The sequence below is a fragment of the Sander vitreus genome, chromosome 13 (assembly GCF_031162955.1).
Source record: "Sander vitreus isolate 19-12246 chromosome 13, sanVit1, whole genome shotgun sequence".
Classification (NCBI taxonomy): domain Eukaryota; kingdom Metazoa; phylum Chordata; class Actinopteri; order Perciformes; family Percidae; genus Sander; species Sander vitreus.
The window spans coordinates 19,820,838-19,838,027 of NC_135867.1; the positions used below are offsets into that span (position 1 = coordinate 19,820,838).

The 17,190-nt window shown below is 39.3% G+C and overlaps 1 protein-coding gene across 9 annotated transcripts in view; it reads right to left on the reverse strand.

Annotated features, from left to right (window-relative positions):
- The window catches only part of LOC144527342 (RNA-binding protein Musashi homolog 2), a 246,984-nt gene that overhangs the window by 8,730 nt on the left and 221,064 nt on the right, over window positions 1-17,190 (reverse strand). For 6 of the 9 annotated variants that reach the window (XR_013502816.1, XR_013502817.1, XM_078265280.1 and 3 more), the window contains 2 exons: window positions 6,221-6,400; window positions 2,045-2,199 (listed from right to left, as the gene is read on the reverse strand). Coding sequence is in view for 7 of the 9 variants with exons in the window: in XM_078265280.1 (XP_078121406.1) it covers window positions 2,045-2,199; window positions 6,221-6,400 (335 nt within the window). In the remaining 2 variants the exon portion in view is untranslated. The remainder of the gene's footprint in view (window positions 1-2,044; window positions 2,200-6,220; window positions 6,401-17,190) is intronic. The other 3 variants (XM_078265284.1, XM_078265283.1, XM_078265282.1) reach the window with 1 other exon arrangement.

The window sequence follows — 17,190 nt, forward strand, 5'->3', positions numbered from 1 at the left end:
TAGGTTTAAGGTTAGGGTTAACTGCCTTTTAGGCGCCGTTGGAGGCAAAAAACACCATTGAGCACAAAACGTTGCAGCAAAACCACAATGTGTGATTCCAAAACACAAAGTAAGTCACAATTTACCATAAAATTCCATAACCAGACAAAATGTCTTTTACTCAACTTAAAAAAAAAACTACAATTATAACTTAAAGAAATACCACAAACGACTCAAATTACTCTTAATCTTTCCTGTACTTTCTCTGGTTGGAAATTCAAAATAATGAGGTGGACTATATAGTTTGGAAAGAGTGTCTTCACCCTGTAGTCTTGCAGTGCTTGCTTGCAGTACTAATGGGCTTGTTGTTATTCCACCTCACTTAAGCCATGCATTAATTAGCTTCTTTAAGAACAGTATAGGTTATTTATATAACCTATACTGTGTCACTCAGTTCAGTCATGTGAAACTGTACAAACATGCCCCAACAAGCCTGGCCTGGCAGTGAGTAGAAGAACATAGCCCCGCTGCGCCTTGCCAGAGGCCATACAATTCCGATGCTAACATTTTAGATGAATTATTCAGTGAGGTCCAGGGTAGACTAACACACAAGCACAATAAACAAATCACTGATTGAGTCTTCTTTTGGGGAGTTTGAACCTTGTCCCTTTCGTTGACAACAAGACCATGGACATAAGAACACATCTCTGAGCTACTACCTAAATAACACTATTTTAATTTGACTGGATATAGAAGCTAATATTTGAGAATTCTGGGTTATACAGCATGTAGTCTTTGCCTGTTCTTAGCTAAGTTAGCAACACTATAACATTTATAACATAACTAGATAATGTTGCAATTATGAATCACTAATGAATTACATACTTGATCCATTTTAAGTGGCTGCGCACACAGTTATTAAAGTAAGTATACAAAATGAGATTGGAATTTGGTCTATGACTATGTCATTGACCTCAAAACTGAGATAGGATGAAATATATAAAAAAATGTCTTAATAGGAGAAGTTATAATTCTTAAACACTGTACATTAATACTTAATCATATTCTTATCACTGCATACATAATATAATATATGTGTTATAAACCACTTATTCAATGTTTATATACTGCTTATAAATGCTAAATAAGATAGCTTTATTATTTCAGCTTGGTTTAAGTTAAATTTTTATTGGCTTTTAGATGATCTCTCCAAGACTTGGGGTTATAATAAAAGAGGAACCTATTCTGCAAATTATATTCCCAAATTTTTATTAAGCACCACTATCTTGCCAGGCTATGTCTTCATTGTCACTGGGGCCTTCCAGGCATGTTGGTAGTGGCTTCTTTTTAAATACAGTGAAAGCAAAAGGCAGGATTTGCTGCACATGAACTAAACTGACCCACAGGACAAGACAGACATCTCAGTACATTCACATAGTCAGGCTGAGAACACCTATTTGTTACTGCCACCTCTTCTAGCCCTGCTAGTCGTACACTTATGAGTTGACATGGCATTTGGCAGCTTACTGATCGACAAGAGGAAAAGTGCAACAGCACCTGGCTGAGCTGCTACACCTGGACAAGGACACTGGGAGAAACAAAATCCTGCTTGGAAGCATTGTCCTAGTGACGGAGCAAACTCAAGCTCTGGGACAGATGGGTTTCTAAAAATAAAGGAAATTTGTTCTGGGAAGGTGACACAGAGGCTGGAGCGAGGTGATTTGTGCAACAGCTAAGGGGAATAAACATTTGCATTTGACACAGATAACTTTGAGAGCTAAGATGGGGTTTACCCTGACGTACAAAATGCTCATGGGACCTCTGACCTCAATGACAGTAGAAACCTCTGTGCAATGAAATAATCCAAACTCTTAGACTCTCCTGAATGGTTGCTTTGATTTAGGATATTTTGATCTAGTCAGTGGAGGAGTATAAAGTCCTATAATAAGTAAGCTCTACTCTACTACTTAGTGTCTGATTTTAGTGGTGGTATTCTGACACAGGAGAGGCAAATGCAGTCAAGGTGCAGTCAGATATGACAGGCAGTCTACATCTGAGTACTCACTGTGATGCTGGGGCCAAACCCAGAGCCAGGCTGAGGGCTAGCAGCACTGATGTAGTTGCCCACAGCTGAATCCTGGCTGCTAGGTCCATACAGGTCAGCAACAGGTCCTGGACTGTTAGCACCAGGGAAACCTCCGGGCCTTGATGGGTTGGCGCCTGCATACAAACACAGCAGGGAGCAGAGCAGCTCAGAAACACTACAACGACCATCAGTACAATTCGTACTTGCTATGAGTCAAAAGGAAGCATTTAAATCAAAAGAACACATTACTGGATTCATGTTTGTCTCGAAGGACTTGCTTATAGTTCATATCACAGATATGTACTGCTTATAGAACTATTGGATTTCATTTGATTTCAACTGACAAAATGGTGAAGGATTCAGGTTTAACATGATTTCAAAACAGAGCCAAAATTTAAGGGTGAATCCAGTATTATATTCAGAATATATTCTACATGCTGTGTGTATTATGCATAGGAGTAACATTCACTTTGTCTAATCATGCACAACACAAAACAAGCACACTGCTAGTAATATTTCCACCATGCTAATAAACTAGTAAGGTTGCAGTGTCAATGTTGCCATGCATAATGTGTAAAAAAAACATCATTAGCTGTTAAGTAAGTAAGAAGAGTAACACAGGATTATTATATTACGGATTTTACATTGAGCTTTTTGAACCCAAACATTTGATGCTACTTTATGCTTTCCTATATGACCTATGATTCATAAATACCGCCAAGAACCTATTAAAAATATTCTCCATAATTTCAGTTGTGTGCTTCAGCTTTTCAGAGCAAAAGAGGTAGTCAGACATAAGAAGGAGGCATAAGGGGGAAATATAAAAGCTTGACCCGACTTCATGTGCAGGACCAAACTCAGGGGGGATAAAAAAAGAAATACTGTACATGACTTACCACCTTTGCCCTGTGAGTAAGAGCAACTCAGACTAATAAATTGTCTCCAGATGCCTACTAAAGGCGCATAACACTGTCAATGCAGGAAAAAGAAACAGTCTGGGAGAAAAAAAATGCAGTGATCTCTTAACAGCAATCTCCAGTGCTGTCAGCTTCACATAACCCTCCGTCTCACCCTCATTCAAAGACAGACTGTGAAAAAAAAAACTGTATTAAAAAAAAAAATCTTCCGACCACAGAAATATGCTCGATCTGGTGTATATATGAGCTCATGAGCCCTACGATGCCTGAGAGGAAGTCTTTGTAGAACAAGTGAAGAAATATGTAACTGCAGGATATTCAATGTGTTGACGCACACAGTATACAAACTGTAACATTGTCACCATGTTTAACATATCACATCATGCTCCATCTATCTAAACTAGATTACACATGTTAGGTTCATTAGAAGCACCTGAAAACATAGTCTAGATATCCGTGTAAAGCACTATAGAAAAATGAAGCCATCTCACAACACACACATCTAGTGGAGTTGACACTGCTGTTTAACTGAAAGGACTTTAAACAGCGAGCAGCTTGTGCTCTTATCTTGGCTGCACAGCCAGCAGTAGGCTGGCTTATTATATAATTAAGGTTTTTTTCAGTTGAAATGGCAATCCTCATTTCCTACGACTGGTGCTTTTTACTAGGAGTGTGGCTCACCCCTCTCCACTAAAAAGGTATGTATAAAGGCTTTAGGCCACCCTACACGTTATTGTAGGCCCAGTTAATTTTATACAATATATCTAGTAGGAGGTCCCTGCTCCATCTCTCTTTCAGTTAAGGGGTCCTTGGCTTAGAAAACCTTGAAGACCCCTGGACTAGAGTGTTACTATTCATTTAGATATGTTTTATACAGAGAATGATAGTGCTAAGTCTTTCCTATGCTTCAATTTGTTGGTACTTGTGGCTGAAAAGACTGGAGAAAAAATCATTTGATGCTAGGAGTGACTTCTGTGACTGAAGTACTTAAAGAACAATGGGAGGCCCGAATGAATAAATGGCTAACTATACAGAACACTGTGTGCTGCGTTGCCTGCGTCTTCCAAGTTATATTTGCTTCTTTAAACTCACTTAAATGTAGTACTGAGGTACAGATGTAGGCACTGTGTACAAGAAAAGCATTTATCAATGAGATTTGCCTTCAAATAGCATATATCCTATTCTCCCTTTCAGGCTAGCAATCTGTGTGGCACAATCTTCACCTGTGGACTGAGCACTTTGTAAGGAGCAAGGCTGCACAGTAACGACATGAATGATGATGAATGAAATATGGGTACTCTATGACCTATGGCTGGTAATCATCATCATAAGGCACCTAATGTATACATAAAATTCTCCTTATCTACTTACAAACAAAATTCCAAATAAACAGTACCATTGTGTTTCCATTTACTATAATGTGCTCTCTGATTTTCATATCATTAGGGTCAAGGTTGGCTACAAATATAAAGTCTATTTCACAGACAACAAGCTCATAAATTGGGTTGCCTCACTCAGGATTTGAATGTGTCCTCTCAGGTGAAAAAAAGTTGTGCTTTACCAACCAAAAAAAAAAAACTCAAACAAAAAACAACCACACACCAACAGAGTGACTTGACAGAACGAAGTGACTTACAGCAGCTGTGGCTAAAAAAAACTGAGGTGATTTCTACCCTTTCTACTCTTATTTCAACTATAATGTACAATAAATTAGCATGCTACAACCAGGCCTCAACATCAACAGAGATACTGGCACTGGTGTGTGTATCTTAGTGATGTAAAGTAGTAGTAATCCTCCCCCTGCCATGCAGCTGTGTATGCATTAAAACACTTCACACTGCTTAACAGATCTATACGTATGAAAGCGTATGGTGGACTGTGTCTGTAGTGCTATCACACTTGCACAAGTGTTGTGACAATGATACTAAAACAGCAGGCCTACAAGAAACCCGTCAGAAAATCACATCTGCTGAGTTGTTTCTATACAACCCATCTGTGGTTTTTGCCATTTGCTGTGCTAAAGTTCATACAGACAGACATTCTGTAGGAAATGCCAACATCTGCCTGGGGCAGCTGGCCAACCTTTTAACCATTAAGAGGAAAGTTGGCCCCTCACTTACACACTCACTTTGTTGGTCCAAAAAGGATGAGAGGACAGCCCCTTTTGTTTTCAATATGTTTTGCTATTAAAGTGAAGTTGAGGTAGAGACACAATAGTGAAGGCACAAGACTGAAGGCTATGGCAGGATTCATGCCCAGCAGGGGCATGTGAGTGTCCAGAGACAGGGAACCTAACCGCTGTATGTAGGTCAACACTGTCACCTACAACGGGGCACATCTCCCACATCATATAAAGGCACTCCACTAGACTACACCTCCTTTACTTACAACTACTTTGGATGAAAAACATTGGTGGTACGTCATGTCAGTGCAAACATGATCATTAGCATAAAACTATCAGAATAAAAACAATAAAGAAGAATATTGTATTATTCAAAACGTTAATTCTGAAGACTTCTGTCTGCTCTCAAAGAAACAGCATGGATTTATAATAATTTGTATGCATTGCATGCAGATATTGAAATGTCAATGTGCAGTATATTTTACTTTAAAAAGCTATAATTACATTAGGTAGATGTGAGAACAACAGGAAAAAAACACAATGAAAATGTGCTTATGTTGTCATGGCTGTATTATTCAAAAATGTTGTCTTTTAAGTGTCTAACATCGCACCACATTTCTACTGATTTCCTAGTCAGACTTTCACACACTAATAACGTGAGCAATCATTCTTACACTTAATACTTAAAGGGAACACATAACTCGTTCCTTTGCTGTTCAAAATTCACAGAAACTTGAGCTCTGTTAGAGAGGCCAGTGTACTCTCCGACATCATCAGTAGTTATTTTGTTCACATGCAAATGAAGGATTACATTCTGTATGTGTCTGCCCCTTATGTGCAAGCAGGGGCTGGAACATAACTTCACAAAGAAACAATAAATCTACATTAAACATTAAAAAGGGAGGAAGAACATGCAATGCTATTTTGTCAGCAAGACGTGTTTTTATAGTTTTTTTAAGAGAGGGATTTTTTGGGTTTCTTTAACAGAAGTAAGAGAAAATGTATAAAAAAAAAAAAAAAAAAAAAAAAATAAGATTAGATCATCTGCATGGAATAATGTCATGAATCAAACTGAAAAGTCCAAAAAGTGGATGAGATAGATGCGCATATACAAACCTGGGTTCTTAAATTGATCCGGGCTGTGTAGGTGCTGGAGGGGGGAGTTGCAGGCGGAGGTGGCATGCTCACTGTGCAGCATCTGAGCCGCTTGGGGCCCCAGGGAGCCATAGTCAGCAAAGGAGCAGGGCCCCCCCCTCTGGTCACTGGGCGTAGAGTAAAACCCATAATCGGGGAGGCCTGGGAGATACAGTATAGGGTGGGGAGGGGAGGGGACTCCATCATTGTGGAAAACAACTTTTTCAATGTCAAAGTCAATGTCCAGATTGTCAAGCATAGCTTGGTGTTGTGTTACACCACTTTTTAGAATACATCCTTGAGTTTTGTCTGCTCTAATTGCCCCGCCTGCCCTCCCTCCCCAACAGCTCCTACAATGTGGCCAGGCCCCCTTGGCATATGGTCCGTGTTTGATACGCTCAGCTGTATCATATACATTAGCTGTACAATAATGGATACATACTGTCTCTCCCTGAGGATGCAAATAAAACCTTACTCTAAAACCTTGACTTGATTCAAATGGACCAATAACAATAAATACAAAATAAACATTAAGGCCACAACTTTGATATTTTGGCTTTTGTATAATTGACCTGTGTCCTCCATGTTTTTTTGCAATCATTAAGGAGTGAGATAAAACTAAAGAATCATTAAAACACAGGTCAATACATTTCTCATTTCAAACCGACAATTCTTTGGACACACCTGAAGGAAGCTTTTGTCATTTAAATGAAAAGAAACATTGTGTACACCAATCAATAATAATTTGAAGCTTTTTTGTTACCAATAGCAACAGATGATAAGATTTCTTTTTTGTGAATGAGATACAGACATACGTTTATTGATGGTAGGCATTCTGAAGTGTACTAAGCACCCTAAGCACGTTTCAGATTGGCCTCTTCGAATGATTCTCTCTTTGACACAGATGGGTGGATTATCAACAGTTTAGAAAATGTCTTTCAGCAATAAGTCGTGCTGGCATTTATTGCTTGTCCTCTTAATCTGAGACAAGCTGCTCATAGAAAGAGTGCAATTAAAAGAAACTGCTCCTTCTCACACCTCTTTGATAACAGAGTTAATCTACTCAGGAGGGACTGAGATTGGTGACACCGGCTTTTCCATGCTGGGTTTCCCCTGTTGCGTGTTTGGTTTTTTATTTGGGTCCTGGAGCGAATAGCCATTCAAAGCCACTTCACCTCTACCCATTCAGAGTGAGACAGTCCACTTCTGCCAAATGGAATGTAAGCACCAGCCATGTTTCTCTCCGCCGATGCTTTTTAGCACTCTGATCTCACCACTTGTGGGCTGTCGGCCCACTCATCAAATTATAGGCTCCAAATACAGCAGGCTTCCCACGTACGTCACATAATGCCTGACACATTGAACAAAGCTCAAGATCCAATCATTCCATTTACTTCACTTAGACAAATGTCACAGAACATTGATTGGCCTTGCTAATGAGGAAAACTGGATCAATGGAATAATTATAACGGGGGAAAAAACATTTGACAATAGCACAGACTGTGTTATTGGGAATTCATAAAGAAGCCATTCCAAATGTGTCACCAGATCAGAACAGTGTAGAGGCTGGAACCAAACAGAAATTACTTTGCATTTTATAATACTTTTACTATCCTTCAATAATGAACATATTTGCAAAAGTTGCTTTCATATACAATAGTATACAATTGACCATGAACCATGTTATGACAAACGATCAAGAGTCATCTTGGTAAAAGTGAAGTTACAGGTGGATATAAAGGAATTGTTAACTCATGAAAGAGAAGACGTGACGACAGATAATGATAATGATAATAGTTATCATACTGTATTTATTATTTTCATTTTTATTTAGACCAAGCCCCCAAAAATATATGGGTATTAAATCAAAATATTGTCAGCAGCAAATAATTGAAGTGGGTGTCTTTAAAATTGGACAGGGAAGTTTTTCCATTTGAGATAAGGTTCTAATTGTAAGTAACTAACCCACATTAAGCTGGGCATTTGCTGGGCTGCGTTTTCCAACACATTTGGGTGTCATTCAAACCAATAACCAAGGTCCCAATGACAAGAAACACCAAGCTAATGTCATTTACTCTTTAAATCTATTAACTACTATATATCGGGCAGCGCAGGTGTTGGTGAGTGGTGATCTCTTAAAAAATTAAGAGATCTTCCTAGATTGTAACATTTATCCAGGTGATGGAATTTGAGACATTTTCAGACACTGCATGCCTTTGCATTGTCTGCATGTGTGGCAGGCTCAGGTAAGAAACTGGCCTTCTCTGCCGGATAGAGGCAGCTGGACAAGAGTACGACTCATGCACAAACATGCGGGCACACATTCTCAAAGCCATATATTTTCATCAGTAGCTATCTGATCTGTTATGCAGGATGAGACTAGGCAGAGTGTGCCCACAGCTGCATTAGCATCACCGATCATATCACTGTGCCTCAGACCTCCCCACTATTAATATTCACACAATCTATCCAGAACAATGGGCCTTTCTTGGACTCCTTTTTTTTTTCCAATGGCCACTAATTGGATGTAATTACTCATCTACAAAACAAATGAGCGTGCTGAGGTTGCCTTGGAGACTAGATCAGGGGACCCAGCAGTGCGAATCGTTCGCAGGGCTTCATTTATACTGGTAATTATCCCTCCTACCCCCACCCTCTTTCCCTTCTGCCCTCAGTGACCAAAGCTGGCTGCGAGGCAACGGAGAGGGGAGTGTCTTGCAGTCATCTGTTACTGACATCATCGGGGTGGCTCTCTTTAAGTGGATAAATGCCCTGTTCTCGTTCCCACTTTGCCAGGTGACTGCCTTTAAGGAGGAATCACGAACCTTGAAAGTACTGCTGCTCTTTTTCTCACTAGTTGGAAAATAAAACTAATCAAACTGATGATAAAATATAGCGTCATGCTCCCGGGCCTGTTGGGACTTCAGAATGTGAAAAATATTTTCATAAGTAAGCAAGTGTTCTGCACCAAGTTTGTCATTATCCTCATTTTAAGTCCCACAGAAACTCTAAATATTAGCACACGCACAATCCGTGATCCAAATGTTAACAAAACAGGAGCCTCACTGCCGGCATAAACTTTGCTCGAACCTGTTCGGAAATTGTTAAAGGTTTGCTAAAATCAGTATGTTTGCAAACACATCAGTTAAAAAGGCCTTTACTTTTCATGTATATGTCAACTATTTGAGTATATATACATCTACCTGTTATTTCTACAGACAAAAAGCAGGAAATACTGGGAATTGGGAAGTCTAAAAATCTATTAACAGAAGTTATTTTAATTCATGCCGTCGCTCCTCCACTTCCCTTGTGGCGCAAGTGGGATTCCTTGGTGGCCATCAAACCACATCACTCTACAGAATATGTCAATAAACCTGACATACTGCTTCTCAAATTAGCTTTGAATTTCAGAGCTACCATAATTAGCTTTTCCATTTTCACCAATGTCATTTAAAAATAGCTTGAAAGAAACTAACAGCTCTTTTGCTGTCTAGCCTTGCTTTCACTTTCCATTTGAAATAATCTTTTCTGAATGAATGGCTGAGTAATTAACAGCACTAGACAGTTTTTTTCAGAGAGCACAGACATTTCATAAATAATACATATTTAATGTCTTGTCATTTTGTGTTCAGAGAAGCTTGGCTAATTAATTTTAACAGATGATTTCTTCTTGCATTTACTCACCCATACTCAGGCCTCTGTTTTTTTTTTTTTTTTACTTTTTTTATGCTTGCTTTTCCCTTTTCTTGCTGCTCTTCCAGTAATGGACGAACTCAACAGAGCTACTGATATATATTTACCTACATTGGTTGGGGGATTATTGTGAAAAGAACGAGGAAATGTGAACACTGAAAACAATGTGCAACAGTGTAGTAAATCAGTGCACAATAATTTGTACACTAAATGATTTCAATGCAGATTTTAACAGATTTTAAGATGGGACTGAGAAAGGGCACTCAGTTATCGACAGTCGGCACAGATTATCTTATCGTGAGCAGGCTCAGAGCTGACAGCCCTGGCCTTTTGGCTGAACACATTTTTTCAAACATGTCTAGTCAGGCTTCTGTGGTCTGAGGAAATCTAGGACTCACTATGACTGAAATCGGAGAGTGAAACTAGCTACATCTAATGGTCATTCAGATACAAAGAGAAGGACAATATGAATTACGATTTTCAGCAACGCTCACTCAGATATTGTATGTCTAAAGATTGCCAAATCTTTTTACGTCTTACAAATTTCATTTTGGGTCACTTATCTCATAAAACTGTTCAAAATGCTATCATGTATTGAAGTAGGTATGCAAGACACTATTCAATTTACTTTGCAATCTACATGTAATTACAAATAAGTAATAGTTTGTAATAATGTCACCTCAAAATAAATGTATAATGCAAATGAAACAGAACATGCTGTACTGATTGGGAAGCATACAACACATACTGTATTTCATAACTGCATTTACAGGACTGAGTACATAAATACCTTACTCCCATTAAGCCTTCAGTAAGTTTTTTTTTGGAGAGTGTGTTATGTATGCAGCCCCTGGAGGGCAGAGTGGTGATGTCCCTAAAGGCCTGTGCCTGTAACCTCGGAGCATCTGCTACCCACAGCTGTGAGAGCCAGCGCTTCGTGGTGGAGGTGCAAAGGGACACTTTGCCCTCCCCGATGTGTCACATCTTTCCCTGGGCCTCAGACAAAAACCCAAGCAGGATGGGTTTGGCGTGCCTGCTCGTGTTATTTTGTACCAAATACATGTAAAGCGCCTCTGGCCTCAGTGCTGAGCTCTGCAGATTAGCATCTGGGACAAATGGACCTGAGCTCACCGAGAGCCAGATTGATTAAGACCAGTGCACACAGCCAATCCTGGTCTCCTCTCAGGCACTGCTGAAGATCACAGAGCTTGTTTGGGAGGAAATTGATAATGATCTTAATTTGGAAATGTCTGTCACATGAGTTTCCTTCTTTTCATTGGTGAAGAAAAAAGAGGTGAGATGAGTAAAAGAGAGAAAAGAACAAAGAGCAACAACTAACTGAGGGGAGGAATGGGCTTTTGAAAAGCATGAAGACCACCCTGAGTCCCAATAAAACTGACACAGACACCTCTGCAATTGATACTGCAGTCCAATTTCTGACCACAGCCAACTCTATTTCAGTTTTGAACACCTGAATCAAGTCAAACATACTGTACATAATAAGTACCCCGTCCTCTAAACGCAGCTGAATGGGGCTTTGTGTACACTGCAGGTAGAGCCGAGATCTGACATTTGAGCTTCGCAGAAAGCTCAGAGGGACTCAGGAAAACACTCAACCAGAGTAGACTGGGACCTGTGAGGTTCCCTGGACTGTCAGAACCATCTGCATCACTTGCATTCTTCTCTGTTTTTATCTGACAATGCTATAGCACAGGAGATTTCAGATACTTCTACTTTAAAAGGAGGAAAACTGAATGACAACTAGCCTTCTTTTAAGAATGAGTGAAATTGTGACTGTTTCACTATACATTTATTTAAAGTCTAAATAAAGATTTTTATATTTATAAAGATGCATTTATAAGCCAGTTGCTGTTGACATAAATGTCCGAAATTATGTGTATGTATTATATGTATCAACTACCTCTCAGTCTCAGTTAAAGTGGAAAGTTGTGGCTCATTTATGCAGGTTCATCCTTCATATCAACAGCAGAGGTGGATTATACTTGTCCAAAATGCAGCCCAGGTGCTGGTGCATGCATTAGTCATCTCCAAATTTGCAATTTCCTCCTTGCTGCTTTACTATGCAGATGTTCAGCCCCTCCAACTGATATTAAGTGGCTGCCCTTTGCATTCTCTATTCGGCACCCTGTAGTAGTTCATACGGGGTTCAAATCTGTGATAAAGCCATGTATGGGCCAGCACCTCTCTACCTGCAGGCGATGGTAAACTCTGTGCAGTAGCCAGATGTCTCTGATCTACTTTTTGCCTGGAGCCACAGTCTCTCAAACGTCCTCAAAAACAGGCGTCAAGACTAGTTGTCTTGTTCTTAAGTGTTGCAACATGCTCCTGGTAGAGATCAGGGCAGCAAAATACTACACCATCTTCAAATACAGACTGAAAACCCACCTCTTCAAAAATGATCTGGACTGATACCTCCTCAGATTCAACTTTCACTAAATTAAACATTACCTGTCCTGTCCTAGAAGTAACCACAACTCAGTGTTCCAACTGTGATAACTGGTACTTTTTCCTGCCTTAAAATGGGAAACTCTAAACTTGAACCTGCATTTTTTTTTTACAGTAAGGAAACTATGTTATTTGTTAGTAAGAAAAGTTATTTAGCAGAATTTAAACAAAATCTACTAGATTACTAATGTACTTACTGTATAATTTAGTATAATTTAGCAAAGTTTGAAAGATGGTGCAGAGTCTGCGCCTTTAGTAACTTTTCTTGTAGTTCGCTGCAAATGGCAGGCCACAGTGAGAAGTCCAAAATACACCTTGTCATCAGCAGTGGTCTGTCATTGAGAGGGAAGTCAGCATGCTGTCATTTTGTCTGTTGAGCTTTGAGAGTAAGGTGAAAGTGCCCTCTGTCAGGGATGGAAAATGTCTTCCACATTCACAAGACTGTCTGCTGACAAACAAGCCTCGCAGCCCACACAAAGGCAATATCTGCACAACTTATTTTAAAGAAACATATACAGTATCTGAATAATACCTGTGGTCCAAGTATAATTTACATATATATTTAGGGATGTTTAACATGTTGATCTTGTTTTAGTTTTTTTACATCTAACTTGGTGTGGTTTTGAATTCCACTTTAAGTTACACACCACCACCCCTGCATCCCACCTACTGGGCAACAGTAGACACAGTATATAATATGTGGTGCTCTATGGGAACTGTAGGTGGAGTCAAAGCACAAAGAATCCACACTTACATCATAGATATGGCTTTTCTTTCTTTTTTTAAAACAAAAACCCTCGTCTGCACTAAAATTAGAGAATTTTGCAAAAAAAGAGAAAATAAACCACTACAATTCCTGAGTTGATTTTGTGTGCTGCAAATTAAGTTGTAAGATAGGACGGAGATGCAGCAACATCCCCAGACAATACACAGAGAGGAAGGTCAAGCCTAAACAATCTGTGTCCTCTGTTCTGTCTGTGTCTGTATAGAGAGACCACTGAATGCATTAATCCATGTAACAGTATGGTATTAGCATAATCTCAAACACTTGAGAAATTATCAATAAATCATTTGTCATTCTGTCAAAAAGCCAAAAACCACAGAACGAAAGACTGCACTTGTTATATCATCAAGATGCATTGGTTAAGCATTTCTCTAGAGAACATAATACTTAAATAATGGTAACAATATAACATGATACAGCGGATTTAGGTAACACCCTACATATATGTTATAACATTCTGTTATTGTGATAATATTCTTGATTTGCAGACAGATTCTGCCGTATACTGAGGGAGCATTGAGATTTCACTGAGTGATGTTTTGCTGCCCCGTGGCTGTTTAAGTACTCTAAAACAAACCCATGATGCCACTGTTTACCACTCTAACCCTCCCCCACCCCCTCACCCCCTGTTCATAGTCATTTACTTGTCTCCCTTTCATTTGCAGCTGTCAGAATTAAGCTGTACATAATGGTTGCCATCACGTCTCTTGCTTCCTGGCTGCTGCTAACCCCAACCCTCAACATTCCTGCTTCTTAGTGATGTTCATTGCAATTGTTGGGCAAATTGTTTGTTTTTGAAAATGCAAAATCAAATAGCCCCGTGTGAAAGAAAGAGCATCTGATTGGCTTCCAGGGTTGCCTCTGTTGATTTGAATTTAGTGCAAATGAGGACAGGTCGGTTAATTTGTTTGTCTGTATTTGTGTGCACATGTAGGTAGAATGCATACACTACAGCCGCTCGTACTGTAGCTGCCTGTGTGTTCATCTTCAGGTATCACGGCACATGACATTAGCAAATGTCTACTGACTTTATATCTGTGAGAAACTGCACAAACCAGACAACATGTGAGTTACAATTAAAACTTGAAATTTTCACAGCTTCAACAAGCTTCTAATAGTATGTCTGATTAGGAAAGATGCTCTTCCCTAAAGCCTAGAGGCTGTGTGTTCACTCAGGGGGAGCTATTATTGACAGCTATTGAATGATCTGAAGTTGTAAGGGTGGAAAAAGCAGGATGTCTAAATGAAGCCAACAAGTCAATCAATGCTGCTGCGTAAGACAGAAGGAAACTTGCTTTCTGGTTTTGGAACAAATCTCTTGGTAGATCTTCGTCTGTATGTAAATAAGATGTGTGCTGTAATTATGCTTTAAAATGTGTGTATTGGAAGTTGATGTCTAAGGCACTGACTCATCTTTCTATGTGAATTTTTGAACATTTGTATTTAGTCATACACTGTAGCATACAAGTGCTACAGTAGAATAACATTCAATCGGTGTAGCAACCAGATGGCAAACATTGGTAAAGTGTCCAAGGTTCAAGGTGCTTTGACTCTAAAATGATCAGGACATACCAGATAGATAGAAAAGTACATGAAAAAGTAAAGAAGAGTGGTAGAAAAGAAGAAAACATGCCTGACTTAGCGTGAATGGTTTGACTGCTACTGCTGACATTTCACTATACCTAGGTTTGCTTACCATGGATGGTGATCATAACATATATCAAACGACAAAGAAAACTTCTTAAATGGCATAGACATTATTCTTCTGGCAGTCAAATAATTAGACAAAGTATAAATGTATTGCCTAGTTTCCAAACATTTTTTGAACTCCTACTATTTACCAAAATGTTTGATGCCAGGAGATTTCAAGGAAAAACTGAATTGAATTGCTGTAACCTACTTTCAGATTATTGTACCGTATCTTATTCATAATCTAAAAGGCATAGTTTGTGCAACCATATGGTTTTAATGACTGATTAAAGTGACTGAGGTGAAGGGCATCTGTATTCATTAGCCAGAGAGGGCGAGGAAACTGTCTATGGACCTTGTTGAGGAGGGGATGTCTCCCGCCTGCTACAGTTTCTTCTGAACTGTTGCTGCCAGCCAGAGCATCGTGTTGGACTGTTGAAGCGTCCAGCCTCACAGCTTTTATCCATCATTCCTCGTCTGTTCTCTCTCTTTCCCTTGCTCATGCTTCAGGTAACATCCCATGGACTTGTGGGTATAAACTAACATTGCATGTGCGTTGTTTTGGTAGCTTGAATAAGCAGGGGAAGCAGCCATCTGTTTAAGGCCATTAGATCCCAAGCCAAGATTCAGGCCTGCATTGTTTTATTTTTTTCAATGGTTAAAGCGCTATTTTTTTAAATTTCAATTGCGTGACGACCGATAAGTTGAAGAAAAGTAAAAGGTTACTTTTAAAGATTAGAATAAAGGGTTATTCTTGGGAAAGTTTAGTGAAAATTGAAAGAGTTATAAGAGAAACTAACTTAAGTGCGTTTGTATATTGTTTTCTTATTTAGTTTAAGTGGTTAAAATATTTGTTAACTTTTAAGTTTTATAGAAATAGAAAAATTCATATATATATTATATTTGATTGCAGATTTGAATTAGTAATTATTATTGTTAAACATAAAGTCATGACTTTATTGCCTCACACAGACTGACACTGACTGTTACAAAAATGAATGTAGAGGCGAGCCGGTCCCTCTCTGACTTGAGTAAGAGCATTCAGTTTCATCATATTGGATGATGCCTCTTATTTTGTTTACCTCCTGTATGTCTGAGTAGTCAACAGGTTCCTATCCTAGAGATGAACAAAGACTTTAGAAAATGCAGAGCTTTGAGAGTATTGGCGTTTTTCCATTACATGGTACCTGCTTGACTCACCTCGACTTTACTCGCCTCACTGTGCGTCCGTTTTCCATTGCAGATTTTAGTACCGCCTCAGCGTGGCTGGTCGTCATAGCGGCGCCGCAGTAAACTGCCGTGACCTTACGCGACACACACACAGAACGTCGAGGATGTGTTGTTGTTGCCACATCCAGAAGACACATTTTGTTTCAAATGAAGCTGGAGGCAGCAAAAATAAACACAGCTGGCTGAACTATTTAAAAATGGCGGGTTTGTTCAGGACACCCCCCTCTGTCGCTTTCACGTCACCTTTTCGTATCGGCTCAGCTCGCTTGGAACCTCGACTGAGGTGGTACTAAAAAAAGTACCTGTTAGCAGGTACCAGGTACTTTTTTTCGTAATGGAAAACCAAAAAAGGCGAGTAGAGTCGAGGCGAGTCGAGCAGGTACCACGTAATGGAAAAGCGCCATATGTCACAGCTGGATAGGTACAGATCAAACTCCAAGGAGGAGCAGTGGGTTAGTGTAGCAAGAGTGTGTTAATGGCACACATTCACGTGAGGTGAAGGTGTGAAAAACTTCAAACAGGGTTAATTAATAAACTATTAAGTAGTTTGTTGTTTACTAAATAATTTCGACCTAAACTTGCTCCTCATTGACACTGCTAAAATGTGTCCTTCTCATGCTGTAGCTGATCATTTTTTAAAATATATGTTTTACCCAAGCGAGACTAAAGGAATGAAGCATCATCTGAATTCAATCACCAATTCATCTCTTGAATCAGCCCTCTCACCTAAAAGTTCTGTTCCCATACAACTAAACTGCATTCTCAATTATGTTACGAGGGAAACGTATTTTGTCCCAGATTACGTTAGTACACCATAATAGTTTCCTAAACTTAAACAAGACGTTTTGTTTCAATTCACGTTAACCACGTGTTTACCGCTAGCGACAGGCTGCTACAAAAATATGTAATCTGGGATTAAATTAGTTTTCCTTGAAATGTAATTGAGAATGCAGTTTAGCTGTATGGGGTTCTTACAAAGACTACTGAAACACTGAGGGTAAAACCAACCTACACGTACAGGAGCCTGGCTTAGATAATAAAACATGGCTGTTGGGCCGACACGGCTTGTGTTTTTTTTTTTTTTGGTGGG